Source organism: Suricata suricatta, chromosome 2 (genome assembly GCF_006229205.1).
Source record: "Suricata suricatta isolate VVHF042 chromosome 2, meerkat_22Aug2017_6uvM2_HiC, whole genome shotgun sequence".
NCBI lineage: Eukaryota > Metazoa > Chordata > Mammalia > Carnivora > Herpestidae > Suricata > Suricata suricatta.
In genome coordinates, this window is record NC_043701.1 from 161,129,929 (window position 1) to 161,157,329 (window position 27,401).

The 27,401-nt window shown below is 47.6% G+C and overlaps 1 protein-coding gene across 1 annotated transcript in view; it reads left to right on the plus strand.

Annotated features, from left to right (window-relative positions):
• The window catches only part of CNNM2 (cyclin and CBS domain divalent metal cation transport mediator 2), a 136,430-nt gene extending 111,976 nt beyond the window's left edge, over window positions 1–24,454 (plus strand). The window contains exons 5-9 of the mRNA XM_029920303.1: window positions 1,177–1,346; window positions 10,124–10,217; window positions 13,000–13,065; window positions 17,053–17,237; window positions 17,955–24,454. Coding sequence (XP_029776163.1) covers window positions 1,177–1,346; window positions 10,124–10,217; window positions 13,000–13,065; window positions 17,053–17,237; window positions 17,955–18,164 — 725 coding nt within the window. The 3' untranslated portion in view covers window positions 18,165–24,454. The remainder of the gene's footprint in view (window positions 1–1,176; window positions 1,347–10,123; window positions 10,218–12,999; window positions 13,066–17,052; window positions 17,238–17,954) is intronic.
• Window positions 24,455–27,401: the final 2,947 nt, after the last annotated feature.

Consider the following 27,401-nt stretch of genomic DNA (forward strand, 5'->3'; position numbering starts at 1 on the left):
GAAGGCTCAAGCAGCCACGTGATGGAATGTCATGTGCCCTTTAAGATCATGTTTTCAGATACATAGAAAGGCTCACCATATAATATCTATGACCTGGGTGAATACTCCTAATTTAATGTGAAGTGAGGAAAAAAAAGTACAAAACTATAAAGGTTATCATTGTGTTTTTACGTGTGCACACACAACACATACAAATACACATACACGGGCACAGGCCTAGGGAAGGTTCTGGAAAAAAATGCTTACCAATTGCTCAGAGCGCTTGAGTGGTTGGATCCTAGATCGCTTTATTTTCCTCTTTATCTTTTAATGTATTTTCCAAAATTTCTACAATGTACTACCTTATTTTATGAGCAAAAAGTCACAGAGGCTGATACAAGATCTATGTTTCACCTAATTCAAAAAATTTTAAACACGGAAGCAGTGTCTTTCACTTACTCTTTTTCTAATCCTGGTAATGTTGTTCATCGTGTAAAGACCATGATTTAAAACGAAATGTTCTCCTCCTCTGCGTCTGAGATACCGAGATGTCCAGGCTCAGTAGAGCCAGCCTAAGTCCGTAATTGTGAGTTTTGTTATCTGAAACAAAATTTGATACCTCTGTAAGTACAGATCAACACTACTTTTTCCCTCTATTCTGTTTAGTTAGCAAGTTGGAGTGCATGTTGATGTGTGCACGTGCCTTGCCTTTTTTCGGAATCTCTGCCTTCCTTTGTTCCCAGACCTTTCTCAGGGTAGTGGAGCGGGAGAATGAGAGAGAAAGCACTTCGTCGGTGCACCTGGTACTAACCCACACTAGATGCTTCCTGACCTTTGCTTCTTCCTTTGGCCGTTGTTGGACAGACTATTGTGGCCTGTCCAAAGGGTGTCCTGGCAGTCAGGAGCCTGCTTCTGGATGACTTTGATTTGTATCAGAAATTAGGGTCATTTTTATAAGAACCAAACCAATGACAAGTTGAAAAGGAAAAATTCAAAAGAAACAGACATGCGGATTTGGTATTTTCTAATTTCTCCCAGGTAATCTGCCCCCGGTGGATCACCAAACGGAAGTGTCATTAATCTGTATTGTTTTGCTTTGATTCCAAGTATTCTTACATATTCTAAACACCTTAATCACTAGTATAATTTTTTTCCATCCATTTGAAATGTAATATCAAGTTGTGTTTATATCTGTAGAAGTAGAAGCATTTAGCCCATCCCAGATGTCAGAGAAGATCCTTCTAAGGCTGCTAAAGCACCCCAATGTCATCCAGGAACTGAAGTATGATGAGAAGAACAAGAAAGCCCCAGAATACTACCTCTACCAGCGAAACAAACCTGTAGACTACTTCGTTCTCATTTTGCAGGTCAGAAGAATTACTCACTAGTTGTTTGATCTCACTGACTACCCACCCTTCCAGTCCCCAGGAGGCTCTCCTGTATGTGAACGGGGGTCAGGTTTACATACTTAACTTCTGGGGTAGCCTTATCCAGGGGAGGCTTTCATCCCCCTGTTTTCCTAGCTGTGAAGTAGATTCAATCAAAAACAATGTCCTTAGTGACTTCAGTTTCCAGTACTGAAGGGCACTTAGGATTGCTGAGGCGTTCCATGTGAAGAATGGTGAATTCAGTGGTTGGTGTTGTTTGAAGGGTGTGGGACCATATACCTCCAAGTTTTGGTGCGGGGCATTTGGAATTTACGTGTCCTGAATTCCTTGGGTCCTCTTTTTATCATCTTTTCTTTTTTCCACCCTTCATTAGGACTTGGTCTCACATAGCTTTCTAGAGGTAATTTACTCTCTCCCCTGAACAACATCAAAATCATCCATTTATTATTGTTCTTATTCCTGGTAACGAACCAGGCTGTTCTTCAGAGGAACTGTTGGGGTAGTCACTCTCATGGCAGTGGAAACTTAATTCCTTCTCACTGATAACATAACCCACTATGGGAGGCGAGAAGGTTCATCCATTCCGGACACTCCCAGAGGGGCCTTAGTGCGTAGGTTGACAGGAGTTCCTTATTATATCACAGTTACACCTAACAGAACTCTGTCCTTGGCATGGAAGCCAAGATGAACAGTACAATGAGGGAGGTGCTGATCTTATTGACTTCTTGTACCTCTTTATTGAAGAATGACTTTTACAGGAAATCTGAATTGAGTTAGCACAAGAATCCTAGCCCCTTAGGCAGTCTCCTGTTTCTTGGTTATTTCCTAGATATGAATTGGAGGTATCATTGTAAGAGTATCATGAGTATTTGGTCGGTCCTACAATTTACATGAGTCCAGCAAGGTCCCAATTATCTAAGGGACAATTAAAGAGGTTCTTTTTATTCAAAAACAACTCTTATCAGATGTCTGGCTGTCATAAACTACGGAGTGTTGTGTTCTGCTCTTATGTTTGGTTGCTCTCCTGATGTCTAGATGCAGAAATAAGGACCTGGAGGAAAATCCATGGATTAACTGGTTTCGTGCCACTTTCATACATTCTTTCTTGGAAACTTTGCAGGTTTTCTAATTCAGTACCTTGATATATCTAGTAACTTTAGTCTCACTCAACCCTGAATTGTGTATTTTTCTCTGGAGACATACATGCTGGAAACGAGGGAACTGTAGGGATTTTTTTCCTGCAGTGAGGGACTAACGCAGTTGAGTTTCTCATAAAAGCTACGTGTGATTATTCCTCAAGCCTAGAGAAACTTTGAATTACACTAAAGATGGTTGTTTGAAGACTGACATGCGGAATTTCAGGAATAATAGTAGAAATTATGTGGCTTCCACTTGCTGATTTTTATATAGTTAGCATTTATAAAGTTGTGATTCAGGAATGCTCTTTAGGTGTATAAGAAAGCCATTTTCTGGCAGAAGGATCTAAAAATAGATTTTAGGGAAGAGGGACTTCATACTCATTGTTCATTTACAAGTAAATCTTTAGAGATATTTTTATAAGGAATTTGTATATATGTACCTGTATTTGAATACCTATGTCATGCTAAATATTAATGTGACAATTTTTTGAATTGTTGAACTGATGATGTCATGGGGGTTTATAAATAGTGTATGTGCTGGATTAAGAGGACTTACAGAGGTGTTTAAACTATGGGGTTTAGTGAAAATTATGTTCCTGCAGGCTGGCCAGTTACCTGACGTACCCAGGATAAAGCAAAAGGAAACACCATAATTCCTGTCAATCTAGCATAGCTGCCACCTTTTCCAGAGTACATCCCACACTCTAAAATGTCTCTAACCCAACACTGGGCATTCCTGCCAGGTGCTTGACCATGCTCTGCTGTGTTCAAGAGCGTTAAATCAGAAGAAAGCTTCAGTCTCTGCCTTCCGTTCCTGGCCCCAGAGCCAGTGAGCTGCCCTCTACTGCGAACACTAGAAAAAAACTCATTGATTAAGTCATGATATTTGGAATGTAATTAGAAATAGAAACACATCAATTTGAGTTTAAATTCTAATGAAGTATAAAATCAAGTTTATTCAAAGTAAACCATTTAAGTGGGTTTAGTTAAAAGCAGGTTAAGTTACCAGCCAAATACCTCCCACTGCATAAGTATGAAAAGGCACAGCATCAAGTTTTATATAAAAAAGTAGATTTTTCAACTAAAATGTATTGGGATCAATAAGGACCATGATAAATGCATAGTAAGCAGTGAAATAAAAGTTTATTGGCTCTACAGGCCTTAAATAACAAAGTACATACATAAAAGTAGAAATGGTTAAGATAGTTTTGGTGAAAATTATTTTCTCCCATCATAGAGTAAGTCTACCAAGAAAAAATTATTTTAACTTGACGAATAAGATAAACAGATATTTGGAGAAAATTAAATATAAAGCCAGGGAAATAGACTTTTTAAAAAAGTTTTTAGTGACTTACATAAAATTGATCATTTGCTATGTCATGTGTAAGTTCTAAATTCAGAAACGTAGAAATTTATAGAACCACCTGTATAGATCATAATTAAATAGACTTAAAAATACATAATTGAAGAGCACTAAGGCATTTTTAAAATACTGATCAATTCTCTTACAAAGGTTTATTATGTAAGGCTCAAAACAGAGTGCATAGTGTGTCCTTATGTGTGTGTGTGTGTCTGTATATACATGAACTCCCTGGAAGGTTATTCAAGAGTCTGGTAATAGGTGGTCGCCTCTAAGTAGGAGACTTGGAGGACTGGGGAAAGGGTAGAAGGGGGACTTACTTCTTTTGTTGAATCTGAATTTCTTTCTCTCTTTTTTTTTAATGTTTATTTTTGAGAGAGAGAGAGAGAGACCGAGTGTGATCAGGGAGGGGCAGAGAGAGAGGGAGACACAGAATCAGAAGCAGGCTCCAGGTTCTGAGCTGTCAGCACAGAGCCCAACGTGGGGCTTGAACTCAGGAACTGTGAGATCATGACCAGAGCTGAGATCAGGAGTTGGATGCTTGCTTAACCCACTGAGGCACCCAGGTGCCCCAAGTTGACCCTATTCTTAGCAAATGATACTTAGATAGATGTAAATACGAAACTAGGTATAAGCTCCTTTTGCGCTCTTTGAGTTAGAACTCCTATAAACCAAAAACAAACTTGTAATTAACGTTCTAAATGTATCCGTAACATTGTCTGGCTGATCGGAAAGTGCCCCTGGCCATGGTACTGAGGCAGGGGCCCCACTGCAGGCACTTGTGCCTTCAGCACACTCGGGTCTCCGTGCACCAGCGATGACCGACCCTTCAGCCCTTTGTTCAATTCCTTCAAATGTTTGTGCCTATGCAGTGCTGTCATTGGGCCTCCACTGGGTGTGACCGGATTGTTTACGTTTAGTCCTTCTCTGTCCCTTTCTCTCCAGTTCAGTGCTCCTCACACTTTCACGTGCAGAGGGCTCACTTTGGGGATTTAGTGTGACGAGGTTGGGGGCTGAAGTGCTACCTGTTTTCTAGTAAGCTCCCAGTTGACTGAGTAGCAAGGCTTAGCCATGATGGTTCTAGTGACACCATCCTCTTCATAACGCGACTGTGAATAACACTAAGGTACGGGCGCTGACATCGGGTGGTGGCATTTGGTTAGGAGATAGTCAACCAGATGGTCCAAAATATGTGAAATTCATTTTTGACCATCAAAAACTTTTCTTTTTAATGTTTATTAAGCATTCATGAAGGGAACTTGCAGTCCTGACACTACATCTCTGGACTCCAGATGGAAAAATAATTGCTGGGGATGCTGGAGTGCCAGAACAGACCTCTCTCTCTCTGGGTTTGCTTCCCCTCTTACTGGGCGGTGCCGGTGAACTCAAGCTGGTGTTCACCTCCCTGGGATTCAGTTATCTCCTTTCAGATATCAAGCTCCGCCGTGTAATTTGTGATGGTGATTTAAAAAAAAACAACAAAAACAAGAACTGAACTCAAAGGTGTTGAAGGTGAGCAGAATATTGAGGAGAGGCCCGGTACGTGGTGTCTGAGGAAGGGTCTGGTCTCCCTGAGTCCGTGGCATCCGCTGACCATGATCTTGGCTGGCATAGCGCAGGCTCCCACCTTGTGGCCACGTGTAGCACAGTCTGCTTTGAGTGGTTTCTGTTCGCTTAGAAACTTTGAGGAGAGTTACCTGGTAACCTTCTTGCAAGGAAAGGCAGGATTCTGTGATGGTGACATTGCTTGGGAAGCCAGCTGTGTTTGAGACAGTTAGGCCTTTCCTCCTCTTACCTATTGACAAATGTTTATTCATTTTTGAGAGAGAGAGACAGAGACAGAGAGACAAACAGAGAGACAGAGACAGAGCGAGCATGATTGGGGGTGGGGGGAGGCAGAGGATATGAAGTATCCTCTGCGCTGACAACAGTAAGCCCAATGCAAGGCTCGAACTCACAAACCGTGAGATCATGACCTGAGCTAAAGTTGGAGGCTCAACCAACTGAGGAGGCGCCACCAACTGAGGAGGCGCCCCCCACCCCCCTTGTCAGTTTAAATATGAAGTCCTAGCTCCCTTTGGGAGCCTGTGCTGATTTTTTTGGGTGTGTGTGTGTGTGTGTGTGTGTATGATATAGTAAATTTGTGGATGTTTCAAAAGTGAAATTGAGGGGCGCCTGAGTGGCTGAGTTGGTTAACCATCTGACTTGGGCTCAGATCATGATCTCATGGTTCATGGGTATGAGCCCCGCATCGGGCTCTGTGCTGACAGCTTCAGAGTCTCTCCCTCTCTCCCTGCCCCTCCCCGATTTGTGCTGTCTCAATAACAAACACTAAAAAAATTTTTAAAGTAAAATCGATATGTAGCCCCTTCCTTATATGGAAAAAGCCGTTATCCAAGGACACCTGACTGGTTGTGAGGCAGGCAAGCCGTTTCCTCGTGAGACTGGCCCCACTTTGTATACCGGTAGGTTTGTTTGGAAACGGTCACTTCTGGGAGCCACTGACACACATACATGAGTAAACACTGTTTACTGGATGTTGCTAAAACTTTCCCACCAGAAAAGCTGCACTTCTGTAGCAAGCAATACAGGGATGGGCACTCTTTAAAATTGGAATTGTAGAATCATATAAAGTCTGAATCGAAAGAACCCCGGGGATCCTTTATTGCAGTTTTATCAAGGAAGTAAGATTAGCCTGGTGCAGTGGTTCCTTAAGGCTGATGCTTGACAAACTTTTCATCAGTTTGAGACAAAAAATGAGAAAAAAAAATAAAGACAGCTGCAGCAAGTTCTTCACAAAATTACATGTATTCAGTGTAAAGACCTGTCTGTTATTCTGCAGTTATATATTAACTCCATTTGGGGGGTTTAAATGGCTGTTCTTACGTGAAGTGATGGTTAGAGTAGACGCTGTGTGGTTAAAAAATCTGTGTGAAATAAAACTGTGGGCTGGAGGCGTGTTTTACTAGCGGTGGGAATCCAGACCCCAGGAAGCACTGACCAGGTGTCCCCGGCTGGGGGCTGCAGAGGAAGATGACTGACCCCCTCTCACCCGCAGGCCGGTCCTCGTGGACAGAGAAGAGACGCACTTGATCCTCAGCTTTGAGTCTTGGGTGCGGGTGTTTAATTCGTGGACTGAACAGCCACTGTGACGATGGGGGGGTGTTCCTGAGAGGCCAGGGTACACGGGGCTCGAGCTGGGGCCGTTGTTCACGCACACCCTTGTAGCAGTGATTCCCCAAAGCAGGCTGAAATCCCCCGGAGAGCTTTATTCAAGATCCTAATGCCCAGGTTGCACCCATACGAGTTAAATCAGGATGCCTGGGAGTGGGAGCCAGACGTCCGATTTTTTGTTTGTTTTTTAAATCCCCAGGTGTTTTTAGAGCACAGCAAGGGCTGGGATTCACCGCCTTTGAGCTTACTTGGCGGAGCTCCCCGAGTGTGGCTCCCTTGCTAGAAGCAGACCCAGTACTGGTATTTACAGGCTTGGGGGCAATGGCTATTAGCCCGCCGGTTCTGACAGTGATTAAAAAGAATTGCAAGCGGACACCCATATGCAGGGACGCAGAATTCCCAGGGCCTTGGAGCTTGTGAGACAAATGGTCCAGGTCAGCTGGATCCATAAAGATGGAAGTCATGAGTAGGCGCTGTTGTATTAGATTCTTCCTCTGGATTTTCTGCAGAGACATTTGGCTTACGCAGGGCACCCGGGTGTCCTAGTCGGTTGGGCAACCGACTTCGGCGCAGGTCATGATCTTGCATTCTTGGTTCAAGCCCCGCGTAGAGCACTGTGCTGACAGCTCAGAGCCTGCTTCGGATTGTTTCTCCCTCCCTCTTTGCTCCTCCCCAGCTCATGCTCTGTCTCTCAAAAAATGAATAAAAACGTTAAAAAATTTTTAATTAAAAAAAACTTTGGCTTACAAGATGGTCCTGCCAGCACCGGTAAGCTTCCAACTAATAGAGACAGATGTTTTCAAGTAGCACATACATACATACATACATACATTACCCATCTGATACAAGACCCAGCATTAGCCCAGGGAGAAAGGGATAAGTAATTGAGAATTAATTGAGAAGACCCATCCGATCAGGCACGTCCCGTAAAACTGGGTCCCTGCCTCTGAAGTCCTTCACTCTCCTCGAACCTGCTCTTTCAAGATGCCAACTTAGCTATCACCTCCTCTCCCTCTCTGCTGAGCTCCCTCCCTCCCGCCTCCCTAATCTCCATCTCCAGTTCTGACCTTCCTCCTAACATTTCTTCTTCCTCTTCAGCCTTTTTTGATGGACTCTTTCCCCAAGGCCGCTTTGTGGAAGGGAGGGCGTCCTGTCTTCACTGTCCCCAGCACTGACGCAACCCCTTCCCCACTTACCTATCTGTGCTCATGGAGCCCATTCTTCCGGTCACTTGGCCAAAATTTCAGTCATGATTAGTGACTCCCCCTCCCCCCCTTACCCTTCTTTGTCCCTCCAGCTTTCTCCAAACTGTGTCTATCCCTTAATTGTAGCTCCTCTGCTATAAGGCTTTTCCTGTCCAGTCCTGTGGTTCGCAGCCCAGCATGCACCTAGACTTGGTCTTGCTGAAGCCAAGCCCCTGTGCTTGAGAGCCCGCCTTCTTAGTCCAGCGTGTCTGAGGGGCTCTGCAGTGTAACCTGCCCTCCAGACTGCTTTTCTGCCCCCTCTCCCCCATTCTCCCCTGCAAACCCAGTGAGCTTGGTGGGCTTCTGTCTCCCACCTTCAACCTACCCTCTCTTCTCCTGGCTCAAATCCTCCTTAGATTTTCCTTCCTGTACAAAATTTGTCTTGTATGAGAGCAAGAAGTAATTTTTTCTCTCTGAATTCCTTATATTCTTACTTTTTCTTGTGGAGAATTTTTGTTGACTGCCTTGTGCCATCGATTTTCTTTGCTCCCCCTCTGTATCCTGCACTGGAAATGTGGGGGTGGGGGGGCAAGAGGGGTTTTCTCGCAGGGCCCCAGGGCATCTCCAGGGCCCTGCATGGTCCGGGCTCCCAGCACCTGTTTGCTGGTCGATTGTATTTTATGGGCGGAGTTTTCAGTTCCTCTCTTAGAGCAGAGAGTTGGCTGGGGCTTGATAAAACCACTATTTTGAGTGAAGAACTCAAGGAGAGACAATAAATAGTTTTCTGAAGAACTGATTTGAGGAAAGTTTTTTGTAGTTGGGAATTTAGTACATAATAATAAGGAGCGATCAAAATAATAGTTTGTGTTAGTGGATAACACAGTGTAGCATGTCAGTCGAGAGCTTGTTCTTCAGTTACTGACTCTTTCTGAGCCCCTCTCTCCTGATTTGTAAGAGGGGGTCGTTGTGTCTGCTTCATGGAGTTACAAGCATTAAGTGAGTTAAAGCGCTGACTTGTTAGCACAGTTGCCCTCCGATTAAGTGGTGCCATAATGTTTATTGACCTGTCACAAAGATGCACCGTAGACGTGGCCCTCTCACTGGAGAGGCATTTATAGGCACCATGGACAGGAGCCATTGTGACCCCTGGCTTGGAAATCCACAAGTGCCTTCCCTCACTGGGGTGTCGCGGACACATGTTGAGCCCCGCCAGTGAGGGGATCGTGGTGGAGCCTAAAGCTACCAGGATGTACCAGGCAGCCTCAGTGTGTCCCAGAGGAACTGGTGAGTGAAGCTGTAGACTAACAAGTTAGAGGAAAGGAAGCAAAGGAAAACTTTAGAACTTTTCCAAGACCGTGAGGAGGGAGTGCCAAGGTGTTGCAGGGCCTGGCGCGGGGGTGGGGGGTCTGGACGACCCCGGGTTGGCCTGCAGAAGCTGGGCTGGCAAGACCAGAGTGAGTTCTGCCCCTGGAGCTGGTGGTGTTCTCTGCTCCATCCGTGGCTACGAGCCATGTTAACCCTTGACCGTGATACCGCTCCTGGAAGACTGTGTCTTCCCAGTGTTTGTTCCACGGATGCGGCGAGGGCACCATCTTTTTATTACTGGGCAGGCGCCTGGCGAATGCAGGCGCGAGCTGAGGATGCCGGGGAAATGCTAAGTGGATTCATGGAAGTCCAACATCATTCTGTCTTCTCTGCATCTCCAACCAAATCCAGTTTTCCTATTTAAGATGGATTAACCCTCTTTACTGAGTGGGAAAGATCATCCGAGGCTTTACTCCCCCGGGGATGGTTGGGAAAGGAGTTTATGTGGAAATCCGAGGAAGAACAAATCTTGCAAAAAGTTTGCAGACAGATGCGTGGAACTGGACTGAGAACACTCCTCTTTTCTTCTCACAGGGGAAGGTGGAAGTAGAAGCCGGGAAAGAAGGGATGAAGTTTGAAGCCAGTGCTTTCTCCTACTACGGTGTGATGGCCCTCACGGCCTCTCCAGGTGAGTGTCCTGCTCAGCCTCTCGGGGCAGGGCTGTGTTTTAGGGACACCATGGCCATCTCCTCTCACCTTTGCCCTTTTTATTGAAATAGAGCATATAAACCCAAAAACGCCACGCACAGGTCCTAAGTCCATGCCCCAGTGAATCTTCACAGGCTGACCTGTCCTGTGTCAACAGGAGGCAGGCAGGCCACCGCACTCCCTCTAAGTCACCCTTCCTCAGGCCACTGCCTTGACTTCTTCTAAGCACAGCCTAGTTCTGCCTGCTTTTGGACTTGACGTACATGGACTTACGCAGTATGTGTCCTATTGAGCTTGGCTTCTCTCGCCCACGGTGTCATCCGTGTCCCATTCGTCCTCATTGCTGTGCATGCCCGCACCTTATTTCTTCTCATTGCCCTGCAGGGCCCCACCGCGTGAGTATACAGCGGTGTATCTGTTTCCTGGCTGCCGGACGCGGGGGTGGTGTCCTGTTTGGGGCCACCGTGGATTGTGTGTCTGTGAGCGTGTGTGTGGAGGAGCGGAAGTGCGGGCTCACGGCCACGGCCTCCTCAGCCTGAGTAGCTCCTGCCTCACAGTTTGCCCTGGTGGCTGCCACTGTTCAAGCTTCCGCCTGGATGAGGAGGGTTTTGGTTGCCCCAAATCCACCACTACATATTAAATGTTAACCGCGCTGGAGGGTTTTAAATTTGCATTTTCCCTAGGTTGTGAATGTGTATTTATTGCCTACAGCCAGCTCTTACCTAGCCAGCTGGTCAGTTGAGGCAGCCAGCTAATGGGTATGCCGTAGGGTGTGAACTCAGTGCTCGCAGCACAAGCCGCCAGCAAGCCGAGTCCATCCTAGTCGGAACATGGACTCAGATCCCTCTGGGTCGGGACCTGATGGTCCCTCTGCACTGCTTGCTTGCTTTGCAAGCGTGCCTGTGCTTGCTGCCTGCCGCTGGCTGGAAACAGACAGGTAAGTGCAGGTGCTGGAGTGCCACCTTGTGGCCAAACTACCAAGTGACGGGCTGTGCTAGGAAATGTAGAAACCTCATATTTAAAACTAGCCCATCCTAAATCAACCCGGGTCACTTCTGAAAACCAGTCTCAAAAAGGTAGGGATATACCTCCAGACAGACCTGTTAGGGTGACATTAGTCTTCATCTGCCGCGCCACACAGTGCGCCCGCAAAGAAGTCATTACAGCGTGGAAGCCAGGGAAATATTAGGAATTCTCTGAACCCACTCGGCCTGCCCTGCCATGGGGTTTCCAGCCAGGTCAGCCAGTCTCCCCACTGGCAGCTGTTGACTGACACCAGTGTGAATGTGGGCCTGTCTGATTTCACTCAGTTGTGTCCGCTGTAAACTTGAAGGTGATCTTCTGTTCTCACTGCTGTGGGGAGGCAAGGAGATTCCTAAGTGGGCACGAAGACCTGGGTCACAGCTGCAGTTTTATCATGTGTGGCTGCCTGCCCTTGAGGACAGCTCTGGCTTCCTCCTTATTAAAAGGACTTAATAAGGCTACTCGCATGATTTTTTAGAAGAATAGAATGTGATGATACTTATCCGCACGAGCGCCTTGTAAGCTTGAAAGCACAGAGGGAATGTCGGGTGTGACAGGTGTCAGGCTCGTGACTGTTTGACCACCGACCTCAAATTAGTCCCAGGTTAGCAGAGTCAGATTTAGAAGGTTGTCCTGAAAAGAAAATTAGAAGAGGGCATGTACAATCTTACTGATTACTGGTTCTTGAAACCTAAATATGAGCCCAGTTTACACTGAACTGTGGATCCACTTACGGGCAAATCCCATTCAGAAAAGGAATCGAAGAGCAGACCTCCTCTAAAGAAAGCCTGTGGGGCTGTAGGAGGCTCGCCTCGTCTGGAAATGCCGGGAAGGAAGGGGATCTCATTAATCGCATCTTATTACAAAGCCCAGTATTTGACTTGACAAGTAGGATTTGGGATTTTGTGCATTTCATTGTTAGATACAATTAGTGCAATAATCTCAAGATAATAATTCTATTGATTAATGTTGATTGCCTAGAAAAACCCTACCATGGTCAGTTATAACAGCCTGTCCATTTGCATGTTAATTATACTTCAATTTAAAAGCAGAAACAGAAACAAAAAGCCCTGCCCAGAAAATAGGACTCCTGCCAGGTAGGGCATTGCTGATTGGACTTTTGAATCAGATGGACCTGTAGCTCTCTGAGTAGGCAGTGCCGAGGCTGCCCTTGGTCTGCCATTCCTAGGAGACCTGTGTATAACGGTCGTTATTTACTTTCTTCTAATACTTGGAAATTGCAAAGTATTCGAAAGCAATTCAACATATCAGGTCACAATTACAACCAGGCTAATTAAAGATATCAGTGAATTAATTAACTAATTGCTTGCCACAGACAGGGACACTGTGGCTGTGCCGATGTGGGTGGCTTGGGTCCTGCTCTTGGGGCAGGTGAGTAATTGAGCCCCCCTTTCTGTGTGGCTGGTTGTGATTTACACCCTTAAGAAGAGCATGCTTTGAGCTCTAAATCCCAATATGGCATTAGTGGCTTAAGAGATTTCTAGGTTAGTAAAGAAGCAGTTGAATAGGATTTCTTCTGATTTCTGCTTCCCTATTCGTCTTCCTGGAAAGCAGCATGTGCCCTTTTTATTTATTTATTTACATAACATCTTATAGGCCTTTGACTTCTAGAATGGAGTGCTGATATTAGTAGAGCAGGTGTCGCTCCTGTCCTGAGTGCAGAGTTCGCCTTTCTTGCCTTTTGACATGGTCTCACCCTGTTTTTCTCCATTTTTCAGTTCCTCTGTCCCTGTCTCGTACCTTTGTTGTCAGCAGAACAGAGTTGTTAGCAGCAGGTTCTCCAGGTAACTCTGCATGTTTCCTTTTCATACTTCTTCCGGTTGCCTCCCCTGACCCCACAAAAGCCTAGATCTGCTCCCTTTATTTGGTCCAGGCTGTTTGCAGTTTTTCCTGGTGGTCTCAGACTCCACACTTGTAGACGCAGTAGTGAGCTGTGCAGGGAAGTGTAAGCCTACAGCCGTGCGAAGCCTTCGGGACCCAGGCGGGGAATCCGTAGGCCTGAGCAGTGCTGACCCCACAGAAAGTGAGAGTGACCGTGAGCCAGGTCCTCACCGCACCCTGCCTGGCCCGCCCACACTGCCGACCTGGGGTTTTCAGGGCGGTACAGGGGGGCTGCTTTGGGTCCTTGACCTCAGCAAAGGCACGGTCTGTGGAGTTTGCACAAAGACGTGCCCTATCTGCAGAGGCCCCGGCGTTCTTGGTTCTGTTCCTTTGGTCCTTTCTGCGACATCCGTGTGAACAGGGAACGTGCATCTCCACCAACCCCTGCCTCCCCCGGTCAGGCAGGTGGCCCCACTCCTCCTGTTTCCCTCTCTCTCTTCTGAAATGAGTGCTGGTCCCCACCAGCCGCTGGTCACTGCCCTGCAGGAGAGTTTGGTCACACCTGGCTACCACGTCCTGCGGCTAAAAAAAAAAAAAAAAAAAAAAAAAAGGCGGGGGGGAGGGAAACAAAGGTTTAATCTTTCTTTAATTAAAATTGTTGAGCTTTTGGTGGTAGTACAGGTTTTCTGTATTTATTTTGTGTTTGTTCCACACAGCTTATGTTTAAAAATCTGATGAAATTTGAGATCCATAATCCAGTTTGAGCAAAACTCTCAAATGCTGATATTTAGTAAGGGAGGCAATACTTGTCCTAGAAAGAAACTAATGTTCCTTCAAGGCTGTGGTCTGAAAAAGTTTGGGGTGTTTGGGGGAAACGAGCTGTTTGAGTCAAATGAGGCTGCAGATCATACATATGCACACATGCATAGATATGCACATGAGTGTGTGTCCGGACATATGTATACATGTTGGTGGTCTCCCCCCATCTCACTTGCTCACATGTGCCACCTCTTTAAAATGTCACAGATGCCGAACTAGAGTAACTCTTGGATGAAGCTCATGACAGTCATTTGTATGTTACTTTTCCTATAGAACTTGATTTCATAGCCGGGTCCGCTCTGTCTGATCCAGTAATAAAAATAAATCCATTTTGTGGGACCAAGCCTTCAGGATGCTCGCATTACAATAATATGCTACCTAAATCAGTGATTTCCAGCCTATTCCAAAAGGTGCTTTGTGGTTCCAAGGGAAGGGGCTGGGACTGTTAACTTGATTGTATCTTTCTAGCTGACTCATAAGAATTCCTAGGCAAGATGAATAAAAAGCAAAAAAAAAAAAAAAATCTGAGAAGGCATAGGGGAATTAGATCAAAAGGTTTATCGTAGTTATTATTAAAAAAAATAGCACATAAATTTGGCAACAAAACATGACCTGAACTGGGGAGTCGCCTCTTAGTCTTGATCCGCCTTGGTGTGAATATTCATCTTTCACTGCCTGTTGATGACAGACCAGTCGCACTGGGTCCTGGCCAAGCTGCCACAGACGAGGCCCCAGAAAACGGGGTCTGCTTCTCCAGACCGTGGCCAGGACGCTGGGCAGTGGGTTCCTGCGGAGGAGGGGGTTCATCTCACAAAAACAGTTGGTGGGTTGAGAGGAAACTGCCTAGAAATGTAGACCTTGGGGAAACCAGAGTTTGTCCTGCAATCCTCCTCAGGAGAAAAGGAGACTCAGAAGTACTAGGCAAGCCCCCGACACCTACCTGCCGATGCAGTCTGGTCAATAAGCAAAGTGCCCTTTAAATGTTTTGAGTTTTGCATCTTAAATTGTAACACACAAAAGCAAACGCTATCTAGAGCGATGGTTTTGTGGGGCTAGAGCCTAAGGATGCAGTGGGCTCCCTTGTTTCAAAGAACGGTTGGATCTGTCAGCCTGGGTGATGCTCACAAGTATGAAGAGGCTTGGTCCTCAGGGTCGGTGCCTCATAGAGGGGTCTGGGAAGCAAACGGGAAATTCAACAATGTTAACTAGGCTTATGGATCGGGTATTTGTTAGGTGTCTGATGCTGTGCTAAGCACTTTATATATTACCTCATTTTTTTTAAATGCTTATTTATTTTTGAGATAGAGTGTGGGGGAGGGAGGAGGGGCAGAGAGAGGAAGAGACATAGGATCCGAACCTGGCTCTGTGCCAACAGCAGAGAGCCCGATGTGGGGCTCGAACTCACAATCATGAAGCTGAAGTCGGACGCTTAACTGACTGAGCCACCCAGGTGCCCCTATTATTTCATTTTGAATCCCCATCAGACTTTAGGAGGTGGGGACTATTATTACCTCCCTTTTACATATCGATAGAGAATTGGAGGCTTAGCAAAGTTGGGTCATCCCTTCTGCTAAATAGAAAACATCTGATAAATTATTCATTTGCCTTATTCTCTCAGAAGATGAGTAGAAGCAACCAGAGGAGCGGCCACTCCCAGTGTAGTTTTGACTAACAACGGAAAGTTGGCTCTGACAAGAAAACTGTAGGGAAAGTCATGCTGTGACAATTGAGGAGAAGGTGAACTTGCCATTTGAGATTCATTGAGTACTTACCCTGTTTTGTTGTGGCAGTCCAATTTTTAAAAACTTTTTTTTAATGTTCTTCTGAGAAAGCATGGGCAGGGGAGGGGCAGAGAGAGAGGGAGACACAGACTTTGAGCTCTCAACGCAGAGCCTGATGTGGGGCTTGAACCGTGAGATCATGACCTGAGCTGAAGTCAGATGCTCAACCGGGAACCCCTGTGGTTGTCCTGTTTTAAAAGGGATGTTGACTGAGTGGAATCTCAGCGGGTGGTCAGGATGGGGTTGAGGGGTCGTGAAACACATCCAAGTATTCAGCCTGGACAGGAAGAGGCTTAAGGGGAACATAACTATGTTCAAACTTTTAAGGGCTCTTTCAAGTGGAGGGTTGACGGGGGAATCTCTACAGCACGGAGGGAGAGGCTGCCCCTCGCGTCTGAGGAGGTAGATTTTGATGGTATGATGACAGACTTTCTAATAGTTGAAGGTCCAGCCGAGGGCCAGCTCCTCGGTGGGAGTGTCTGTCAAGGACACGCTGCAAATGTGGGAGAATCGGTCCCTCCAATCCTGTGACATTATGCAGCTCAGGACCTGTCCAGTGTGAACACCCACTTAGTATTTGTGGAATGGATTTGATTGGAGAAGCAAAAATGGAGGATGCTTTGACAAGGGGAGTGTAGATTGGTTCTTTTTTAACAATTTATATTAGAAGCTACAGTCAACTTGCCTTTAAGAACAACAACACTTAGACTCACTGAATTTCCTTTCACTGTGCTTTCATGAATGAGTAATGTCCACGTTATCGAAGAATCCCACAGCACCTATGATTCCTTAAATCTTTTAAGGGTTTGGTGTCTCTAGTGTCCCTGTGACATCCTTGGACTGCTTGACGGGGATTTCACTGGGGTCCGAGACTAGGATGACAGGTTTGGTTGGGGAGTAGGAGCAGACAGAACTGTTTTTGATCCCCTGTGAACACAGTGATTTACAAACATTCTCAAGAGTCCTTGGCTTTGGCTTCTGGCAAACTAACGATGTGCTGCCTTCCCGTGGCCCGTGATTTGCAGCCAGGAGCTTGTGTGTCTTGGGCCTCGTCGGCACACAGCCTGTGGGTTCGCAGCGCTCAGGGTCGCTCCTGACACAGGCGTGGAGCTGCAGGGTCTTCGCGGTCAGAGCCCCGGGAAGGACTGTGCGCGCACAGGGACGGGGCCAGGCTGCTGCTAGGGGATCGGAAGCGCGTTGTAGGAGGGCACTCGGTGGTGAGCGCTATGGCTGCGGCGTCTGGTAGGAGTTGATTGAGCTGGTCTATTAGTTGCTACTTTTTAGAGCTGACCTTGTTGGTTTCACCTACCTCACTTAAAAGGCTATGGGTTTTTTCCCCTCTTTTTTCAGGTGAAAACAAGTCGCCTCCTCGCCCATGTGGCTTGAATCACTCAGACTCTCTCAGCCGAAGTGACCGGATTGATGCGATAACGCCGACCCTGGGGAGCAGCAACAATCAGCTCAACTCCTCTTTCCTGCAAGTCTACATCCCCGACTACTCAGTGCGAGCCCTTTCTGACCTTCAGTTTGTTAAGGTAAGAGAAGGGAGAGTGGCCGGGCCGGGCCTGGGCCACTGGAGGCCACCTGCCTCAGAGAGTTGTTTGGCTTCCCAGGCCCCGCCATTGAGCTTTCTTTTTTGTCATCTGGGATCCCTACTTCTCCAGCTACTGTGCCCAGGACTTAGGCTGGGGAAACACGTATGTCCCTGGCTCTGTCACATGAGCCACCAAGTCAGATGTGGCTTTTTCAGGGAGTGAGAGCTAGAGACGGTGAGAAACAGAATCCACCTTTTCCAGTGAGTCTTCATGAGCTCCTGACCCCAGTGACTCTGGGTGGCCCTAGAAGGGCTGAGATCGGGGACTCTGAAGACTGGTCGTGACGGGGTGGGAAGAACCCTCAGGTTCTCTCCTGCCCCGACGAGACAGGGTTCTTTTCTTAGTCTGGGGGAAGGATGTCTTCAGAAGAACGAGCCGGCTTTAGCTGATGGAAGCCTATCTCCATTCTCCAGTCTCTGTGACACTTTGAGACAAAAATCTGGAAATAGCTTCTATCAATAAAAAACTGACTTGTTCACCAGCATCAACTTGAGCTTTAAAAAGTGGCTCGGTTTATACTCGAGGATGATATGTCTCTAGAAAAACTACAAGGGGCCTTTTGGGGGATTTTAACGTGTCATACAATGTCGAGACCAGAGCACCTGAAAAGTAAGCCTGACTTTTGGTTTGTTTTCTGCACCATCTTCTGGCCCCCAGATCTCCAGACAGCAATACCAAAATGCCCTGATGGCATCCCGGATGGACAAAACCCCTCAGTCTTCAGACAGTGAAAACACTAAAATTGAATTGACTCTTACGGAGCTGCACGACGGGTTACCGGACGAGACCGCCAACCTGCTCACTGAACAGAACTGTGTGACGCACAACAAGGCCAATCACAGCCTGCACGGCGAAGGTGCCATCTAGGGCGCCCCCCGCCGCCCCCCGCCCCCACTCCCGAGGCCGCCAGGCCAGCTGACCGTGAATCCCATTAGCGTGAGCTTGTGTGCCGTGCTGCGTCCTGCAACATCCTGAGACCAAAGACTTTGTCCCCTTTCCTGGAAGCAGCAGAGGAGGACGATGAGGGCAGGACTGGAGACGAGGCTGGAGGTCAACAGCCAGGGCCTGGCGTGCGAGACGGTGGAGACGCGCCTCCGCCGCCCAGATAGCATCATGTTTATTTTTTCAGTTGTACCTTCTATCTTTATTCACTCTCCTCCTTCCTCAGTTTGCATGAAGTTGAAAATTGTGGCGGTCTAATACTATTTTTCCCCAAGAGATCATGTTTTTAAAAAGTGTCTCTTGCAGAGTTTTACGTTGTTGTGTCCGAACTCTGCTGTGACTCCATGATGTGACCCGCACAAAATGGACTTGCGGCTCAGCCCTCATGGGGAGGGGCGCGCTTCCCCTGCGCCCAGCGGGTGTCGCTGTGGAACTTGAAGGACGAATGAAGAAACGGGTGGATGCCAACCCGCCACGTCTGTCCCACTGTGGGGTGGAGCCTGCGCGGGGGGCCTGCAGCCGCCTCTGTGAGCTCAGTGTTGTTTTTAAGTTAATGTTTAACCGTGTCCCTTTCCCTCAGAAAGGTTTAACATATGCTTGGAATGTGATTTTGCTCCTACTCTAAGGAATTTTTATCACCAAAATGAATGTTAATGAATTTTAAACCCATGGTTTATCATTGGCAAGAGGCAAGGTGACTTCATCCTGACTTTCCTACCGCCCGGACTCTCCGGCCCGGCCAGGCCTGCCCCCCGCTTACAGAGCGCCGCCGCCCGCCTCCCTGTCCTCACCCTTGTCAACCCAAGATGCTGCTGCTCAGATGCCAAATGGAAACCTTCCACGGGGCTTTTTGAGTAAACACGTGGTGTGGAGTTCAAGCTCCTCCCCTTCCCACCGGGACCCGTGTCATGGTCAGAAAAGGAGTCGGGCCTTCCAGCCGGGCCGGGAGGGCACTTCTAGACCCGTGTGTTTAAAGGAGGCAACTTGAGGGGCTGCCAGTCCCCGCCCCTCCTCCCCCTCCGTCCCTGGGCCCCTGGGGCTGGGCAGTGGCTGTGCCCCTTGCCCGAGGACCTCTGTGTCTCCCACCTCAGATGTGGCCCACACCAGAGAGGCTGCTTGCACAGCCAGGGTCAGTGTGGCCCCAAACAGGGATTTGGAAACCAAATGTGTGCTGTGGCCATTTCATGTGTGTCTCTGCCTTATTTTAATGCCAAGTTCATCGCATGTAGTGAAATTAACGTCAGGAGGTATTTCTGGAGTGACTGGATTCTTAACTATCTTATCTGTTTTAAGTGTCACCCGAGGGCTGTGTGCATGTTGGTGGCAGCGCTCGCCTGCTGAGCTGAGGCCACACTGAGCGCAGTGCTCATGGAGGGTTGCCACTCCGTGCTGCCTCTAGTCACTAGCCGAGAAGATAGCGTTTTGTCCGCTGGCTCTCAGTGAACGAAGGGAAGCCCCAGGCCAAGCGGCACTTGCCTTCTCCCTCCTAAAGGTAGGAATGTGGCCCCCAGGGTGGGCTCCGGGGAGGATGGGAGCTGTGGTTGTGCAATAGCCGGCACCCTGCTGGGCTTGGCTCCTGGTGAGCAGTTTGGGGGCTCTGGCGTCGTGGGCACATTTACCGCAGTGTTTCCTCTGGGATGTCAGTCCTGGAGAGTCTTCCTCAGCAGGTGCCATGTCCCTTCGTTAAGGAAATACTGACTTGACCTCGGCAGAACATCACAGGGGTGGCCCCAGAATGGGGCTCAGTGACCCGCTGCTGGCACCCAACCTGCTGCCGTGGGATGGAGCCCCCACTCCAGCTTGTTAGTGGACCCTGCACTGCCAGTGTTCCCTTTTATAAACAAATCCATCCAAGTTCAAAGGTCTCTATTTCTTAAGAGGCAGCTGATTACAGCCCCAGTGTGGTGTGGAAACTGGGACTGTCCGTGGGGTGCACAGAAATGAGAGTTCCCCATAAGGAAGTAAAACCTGGGTCTTGCGTGGGGGTGGGTGGTGACCCCCCCCAACTCCCCAACAACCACGCCACCCATCCTCTGGGCCAGGACAGCACTTGCCTTCTTGGTGGTTTGGTGGAGCCTGGCCTGCCACGCTGTGGCCCCTCTGGCTTTCAGGATCTCTGCCCCCTCAGTCTCTGCTGACTGATTTGCTTTTCCACACGTGGCCCGTCTCAAGGTGCCTTGCTACTGGAAGGAGCTTCTGGAATCCGAGTTAATGTGTTGGATCTTTTTGCCCCACTGCTCCTGTGTGAACCCTAATGCTCTGAGAGAGTCCGGGGAACACAGAGGGGATTCCAGCCGCCAGCTCCTTGACTTGAGAGAGAAATGGAACTCCTCAGCACCGTCATCCCTGCTCAGTGTGGCGGCTGCTTGTAAAATCCTCTGGAAGGTGCTGCCGGGGGTAGCTTTGCAGCAGGGGCTTCTCGAGGATGAAATTTTAGCCTCCCAAGTTTGTATTTATTTTCCATAAGCCACTCTTTACCTTTGATTATTCACATTATTCTGTAACAACAGGGAATCCAAAATAATTCCTGGCTGCAGTTCCATCTGCTCTGGGGAAACCTCAAGACCCTGCCAGTGACACTCAGCGTCTTGAGCGATCAGATTCCCCTTCCAGGCCCCACTTTCCCTCTGGAAACTTATTTGAGGCTGTTGAAGGAGAAATGCTGGCTCCATTGCTTCTCTGGGCAGCAGGATGATCATGGCTTCGAAGTTCTATGCAATGATGTCTATAAAGTAAATGGGTGTCGGGCAGAGAAAGACCACCAAATACTTGAGATCCCCACGTGCTGTAGTCAGTTCTTAGCACCACCGGTAGATCATCCTTTCCTAGGGCTGTTGGCTCTGTACGTGTGGACGGGAGTGGGCTGTGGAGCGGACACAGGTCCTGGTGTCCTAGCTGCTGCTGGAGTCCTCATTGTCAGATCCAAGGCCTCTCTGTAGTGGCTTCCGTGGCCCCTACTTCGGGCCCTGGCTCTGTGGGACCAGACAGGGCCTCCTCCTGTTCCGAGCCACTGTGGCATCTCACACGTCCCGTCTGAATCTGGATCCCTAGTATCCAGGTGTTCCTAGGATCATCTGCTTGGACTTTATACATGAGAGGATTGTGTTTGTGTGTGTGTGTGTGTGTGTGTGTGTGTGTGTGTGTGTGTGTGTGTGTGTGTGTGTGTGTGTGTGTGTGTATGTGTGTGTGTATGTGTGTGTGTGGGAGGGGTTTCCCCCTCCTGCCTTACAGGTTCTTTCCCTTCATTCCTCTCTGTTCCATATTCATTAGGCAAGTCCAAAATCCTATATTTAAACTTTCAGGAAAACAGAACATTATGATTCATACATGGATATTGGGATGGTAGCCAACTAGTTTAATTAAGCCTTGGTTCTTATGTCATTTACATTCCAAAGGGCATCCTACTTAACTCTGTTCTTTCCTCCTGCCTCACCTCACTTACAGAAGAGAGCTCAGCCCCAGTGCTGACATGGTTGGCTTCTCTGAAGGGGAGGAAATTAGGGCATCTTGGCATTATCTAATGTTACTTTAAGGAACTTCTGTGCCAAGGTTGAATGCAGAACTTCCCATTAATGTGGAACATAAACTGTGAATATATTTACCTGTACTGTCCCCAGCACCTTAGGACTAAAGGACCAGCTTTTCCAACCTAGGAAATCAGTGGTAGATACAAGGAGGATTGCATTTTATGTAGGGATGGAAGTTAACAGGACTCTGGGCTAAGCGGGGACTGTGAACTTCTGCCCTTCATTCTCTCAAGTGGTAGAGCAGACCTGACTAGGCCCTCACTGCCCTGGCTGGTCAGAAATAAGAACAAACCCCAACCCAACATCTGAAAAACAGCCAGGGAGGATCTGTGGCCCTCTTTACCTTTCCTGGCCCAGGAGCCCAAGATTCCTCCTGTGTTTTCCAGGGGTGATCCCCAACAAAGGAAGGGTGCTCACGAAACAAGCTGCTGGGGAGGGCTGGCTTGGTGTACCCCGCACGACCCAAGTTCTCTGGTGCATGGGCAGCAGGAACAACTCCCATCACTTTTGACCCCAGGGTGGATTTTTCTTGCAGGAGGTTGACTGAGCCAGCAGTTCAGGGCGCAGAGGCTTCTGGGGGTACAAGTGCTCCGTTTGTGAAGACACAGTTCCTGGGTCAGGTTTGGTTCTACTCTAGGCTCTGGGTTAGTGGTGCTTCTGTCCCGCAAGGAAGGACATCTGGGTGAGTTACAGGTTAATCCCGAATTAGGAGAGATTTAGGGAACTCAGTAGGAGCGTGGGTTAGGGTGATTCAGAAACTTTACAGTGTGAATTTATCAAGGAGCAACGTACTCAGTGGATTTTTATTATCTCAGGGCCATTTACAAATCTTTGTCTTTTCGTATTTCTTTTGTATTCAAGTGGGCTGATAAGAGAGATGAGTTCAGAGAACTCTAAGATGAGGTTCATTTGCCTCATTTGAGGGTGAGTGGTACACCCATGCCAAGCCTGCTGATGTCACTGTCCCTCAAGGCTGCGGCAGTGGGCCTTTTTCCTCTACTGCCTGCAGACATTCTCCCGGCAGTGACTGCTTACTTGCTGGTTTTCCTTCTGCCCTGTCTGAAGGCTCCAGGGCCCCTGGTCAGCCCTCAGGACAGAAGGAGACAACAGTGATTCGCAGCAACTGCAGAGCTTGGAGCTTTCCTCGTGCCATCATGCCATCATGGGCCGGGTACTTTCTTAGCTTCTTAGATCTTGTGGTTGGCTCAGTTTAAGCAAGCTTTCTGTCTGCGTATGCTAGAGCCACTGACATAATTTCACTAGAATCGTTGTAACTATCTTTTGATGGGAAATACCAGGCTGTGCTTGAAGCAATAAGGGAACAAAAGTTCCAGTAGCAAGAAAGCAGAGTTCTAGGAATCTGTATACCAAGGTTTTTATGTACACAGCTCCAACACATACTATCAGAAAGGCTTGAATGAGTACACATCTTTGAGTTTGAATACCTGCTGAGGTATTAAACATAAACTGGAAGAATGGCTGGCAGGGTCTCTTCTGGCATTTGCCCCAGCTGACCAACTTGGAGTCACTTGGGAAGTGATTCTTTTGGGGCCAGATTCTTCTTCAGGTTCACCCTGGAGAGAATTATTACATGGACCTGATGGGCCTTGGGTGCCTTCCCTTTTTGTTGGAGGCCCGGGCCCCTTGGTATACACTGCTGGTCTCAGGCTCCCAGAGCAGAAGGGAGTGGGAAAGAATAAGGTCTCAGGACTTTGATTCCCCAGAGAGCCCCATCTTAGCTTCTGATTCATTATTCCGTGTCTGGAGTCTACTGTGAAGGTGGAGTATATCAGTCCATTGACTTCTTGTTTCTCGAGTCCTTTAAATCTACAAATGTATATGCTTTATTTAATATTATTATTTATTATGTACATATGCTTCTACTGTTAGTACATTGTCTGTGACTAAGACGAGATATTTCCTAGAGCCCCTCTTCCATGGAGCCTAGGGTTCTGTTGTCCCTTAAAGTCAGTGAGAAGGCAGTGGTTTCTGTTTTTGCCATAAAGAGGTTGTTGCTCTTACGTTGACCCTAGCATCCCTGGCCCCTTTGGTTGGGCCCAGCACTCCTCCTGATGGACTAGTGTCTGGGATAAGGATGGAGGCAGGGCTCCCAAGTACCTCCAGGAAATACTTCAGAGGTTGTCTCTTGGTGACGGGGTCTATTCTGTACACAATGGTACATCATGGCTGTGAGCCCAGAACCTCCTTCCTCACTCCCAGCCTCTCATCCAGGTTGGCATACTGGCCATTTCCCACCTTGGATTGCAGAATCCATCTCTCTGGACCATGGTACCTGCCTGCCCATCTGGGCTTCTAATATGCCTTTTCTTGGCTTTGAGGCCCAGTGCCAGCATTGCCTTGGCCCTCAAGTAAGACCCTGCTTTGTGTCAGATTTTCATCCTCCTCAGCCTTTACTGTCATAGTGTACACTTCATGCTTTTCAGCGGTGAAGTTTCCCGAGCACAGTATTCAGAGCTGTGTACATAAACCTAAAGCAGCACAAATGACATGTATAGGTTTCATGAGCTGATTGTCATAATGAATGCATTTTATAATTCAAATGATGTTGTAGATTTACAATCTCTCCTATTTATTTTGTATCAATTTATTTGTAAATTTTGTGATTGTTTTAAAAGGTTTTTGTTCATTTCTATTATTCTATTTAGATAAATGATGATTTTCTGTTCACCCTTCCAGCGGATGTGTGTTCCCTCTTTCCCCTTTCATCTATGCACCACCACCCTCGGTTCCCTGCCCAGGAGCATGGCTGTCGTGGTGAGAAAGCTGGGATTGGTTGTCGGCATGGCAACACAGCAGGGCATTTCCAGTTGGACACATACCACAAAGTCTTATGTTAAAAGAGAGAGATACCAGAACCAGGCCTCCACCTCTAGAGTCTGGTCCCACTCGTTCCAGGGCAGGGGGAGGGGGGGGGTCTCCTTTGCAAAGATTATAGTCCATCCCCTGTCGATTCATTTTAGTGAAGGACACTGAGGGCATCCATTCAAATTGCCCGACATTGGCCGCTCAGTCACAAACCACACAGAGTTCAGCTGGGCAAGCATCCAAGCTGTTTTTTCCTAGGCAAGACCAGAGGCCTCCTTCAAGCCTCTCTGCTGGCTCTTGAAGATGAAAGCAGGTCTGTAGGTCCTCTGCTCTGTGAAGTCCAGGAGGAAGGTGGTAGCCTGCAGAGATGGTTCACTCACGTTAAAAACGTTGGGCCTGCGTGCGGGAGTCGCGTGCAGGTGCTCTGCAGGATGCGGTAAGCATCCACCTTCCCTGATCACCCAGTGTTGGAGCCCATGTTCCTCTTCCATCACCACTGCTTTTCAAGTCTTCTGTGTTCCTTCTTAACCCTCCTCCTCCTCACTCATACATGACCATACCCTGCAAATCTTGCGGTCGCAGCTCACAGCCCCTCTGTGATTCTTGGACCACGTCTTTTGGGAATCCATTTTTCCTCCATTCCTAGCCTCTATTTATGTTTACACTGCAAAGAGGATCACGCTCTGAGAATTGAGCCTGTTGGTGACTGGCTCCTTACTTGCCCTTACCCTGTGGGCAGAGAGCGTTCAGTGAAGGGCCGCGGGCAAGACTGGCTTTGGGACATGCCTTCCAGTCATCACCCACAACTTCTGTAAAGCAGAACAGGGTAGACCTATATCCAAGCAGTGTTACGTTCTTGGGAGCCTGTCTGCTTTTCTTAGAAGCAGAGAAGAAAGCAGTTAAGGCAAAGTGGGAGAAGGAAGGAATTCTCTCTCTGAAAGAGCAACTCCCAGCTGGCTGTTTTGCTTAGTTTTTCCTGCTTTACTTTCCTTGTCTAGATGAGTCCTGAGCTCAAATCAGGAAATTCTCCAGTGAAAGTAGAGGTGATTTCCCTAAGCTTTCCCTTGGCATCCATGGGGTGCCCATGTGTCAGTTCATTACTAAGCTTTATTGTGAAGAAAGCTCTGGGGTTTCTAGTTCATAAATTGTGCTCCCAGCCCTTCTTCTCAACGTGGTACTTCTGAGGCAGAGACAGTCTTACAGAGAAAGTGGTACAAAGTAATTCAATTTGATAGTGACGATTCTTTATTAAAGCCATGAGGCTGAATCATACTAGATGGCTAATACGGTCTTGCTTTCTAAGACTGTTTCATCCTTTTCCCTCCAAGAGCCTCCCATCTCATACTGACATGTCCCAGAACAAAGGAATGGTTTATGGGGCCCTTTCTCTGAGACATGCTGGTGGCAGGCCCTCTCTCCTGGTGGACAACGGTGAGGCCTAAGGGTGCAAGGGGGAATCAGCTGCTGGAGTTCTGTAGGGAACTGCTTTTCCTGCTGGGGTGTTCACGACTGTGGAGCGCTCACGCAAGAGGCCAGCACGGGACGGGAAGATTGATGGAGCGCGCTTCCCTACTACAGTTCTGCTACACCATTTGACATGAGAGCAACAGGCCCAAAAATGAAGTTATTTGCTTCAAAATACCCCCACCCACAAGTCAAAGATTACCTTTGGTGAGAACGCTCTCAAAAAAAAAAAAAAAAGGCTGGACATTTAATAAGCTTTTTTTTTTTTTAAGGGTTGAAGAGGTTTGTTTGGCAAATCTTTCCAAGTATCTCAGGAACTTGAGACTCAGGACTAAGTGCCGCCTTTCATGGGGAGAAAGTGTGCTCAGCGGCTTGGCCCCACGGCACTGGCCAGACCCGGCTTTGGGAAGAGCTTACTGGGAGAGCAGGCCGTCTGGAGACCTATTTGTGCCTAAGAGGACTCATGAGGCAATCTAATCCACCTTTCTTCTAGAAATAAAATGAAGCAAAGGTATCTTGCTTTGTATGAAGAAACTGGTTTAAATTAGAAAATATAAATTACTGGGGCACCTGGGTGGCTCAGTCGGTTAAGTGGCTGACTTCGGCTCAGCATGGTCTGTGGGTCCGAGCCCTGCCTCGGGATCTCTGCTGTCCGTGCAGAGCCCACTTCCGATCCTCTGTCCCCTGATCTCTGCCTGCCTCTCTCTTCCCCTGCCCTGCTTTTGTGCACTCTCTCAAAAGTAAACATTAAAAAAAAATGAGAAAATACAAACTACTTAGAGTCTGCAAGCTTGAGATATAATGTGTTCAACTGGGAGTACTTTTTAGTGTTAAAGCTCTTCAGAGGAACTTTAAATACTGTATATATTTTATTTTTGAAATTGCGTTGTCATTCGAGTAAGTCTGATAGCTGTGGCTTTGGGATGAAGACACTTGTCTGACAACAGAGTAAAATGGTTGGGATTGCCAGGAAAGGCTGCCTTGTTCATTCTCTAAGTGACTGCATTTTTTTTTTAAAGAGGATTTGCTTTCTGCTATTTGTAGAGACTCAGCAGCAGGAAGTGTGAGATGCCGCTGGCGGGAGTGGAGGTGTAGGATGGGGGTTACTGGAAGTCACCTGGCTCCGCTTCCCAGCCGCTCTGCATGGCCCCTCTGCTGTTTGATGGTAGTGTATCATTTTTCTTCTATTTTTAGGGCTGTTCAGCTACCTCCAAGGTAGAGAGTTCATTCTAAGGGCCTCCCCAAGTTGAGTATCATTTGAAATTGTTCCATTTGAGGAAACATTTTAAGAGCCTTATGCTCTAGTCACCAAGAAAACAAATGTCATGAAAAACCTAAATACTCA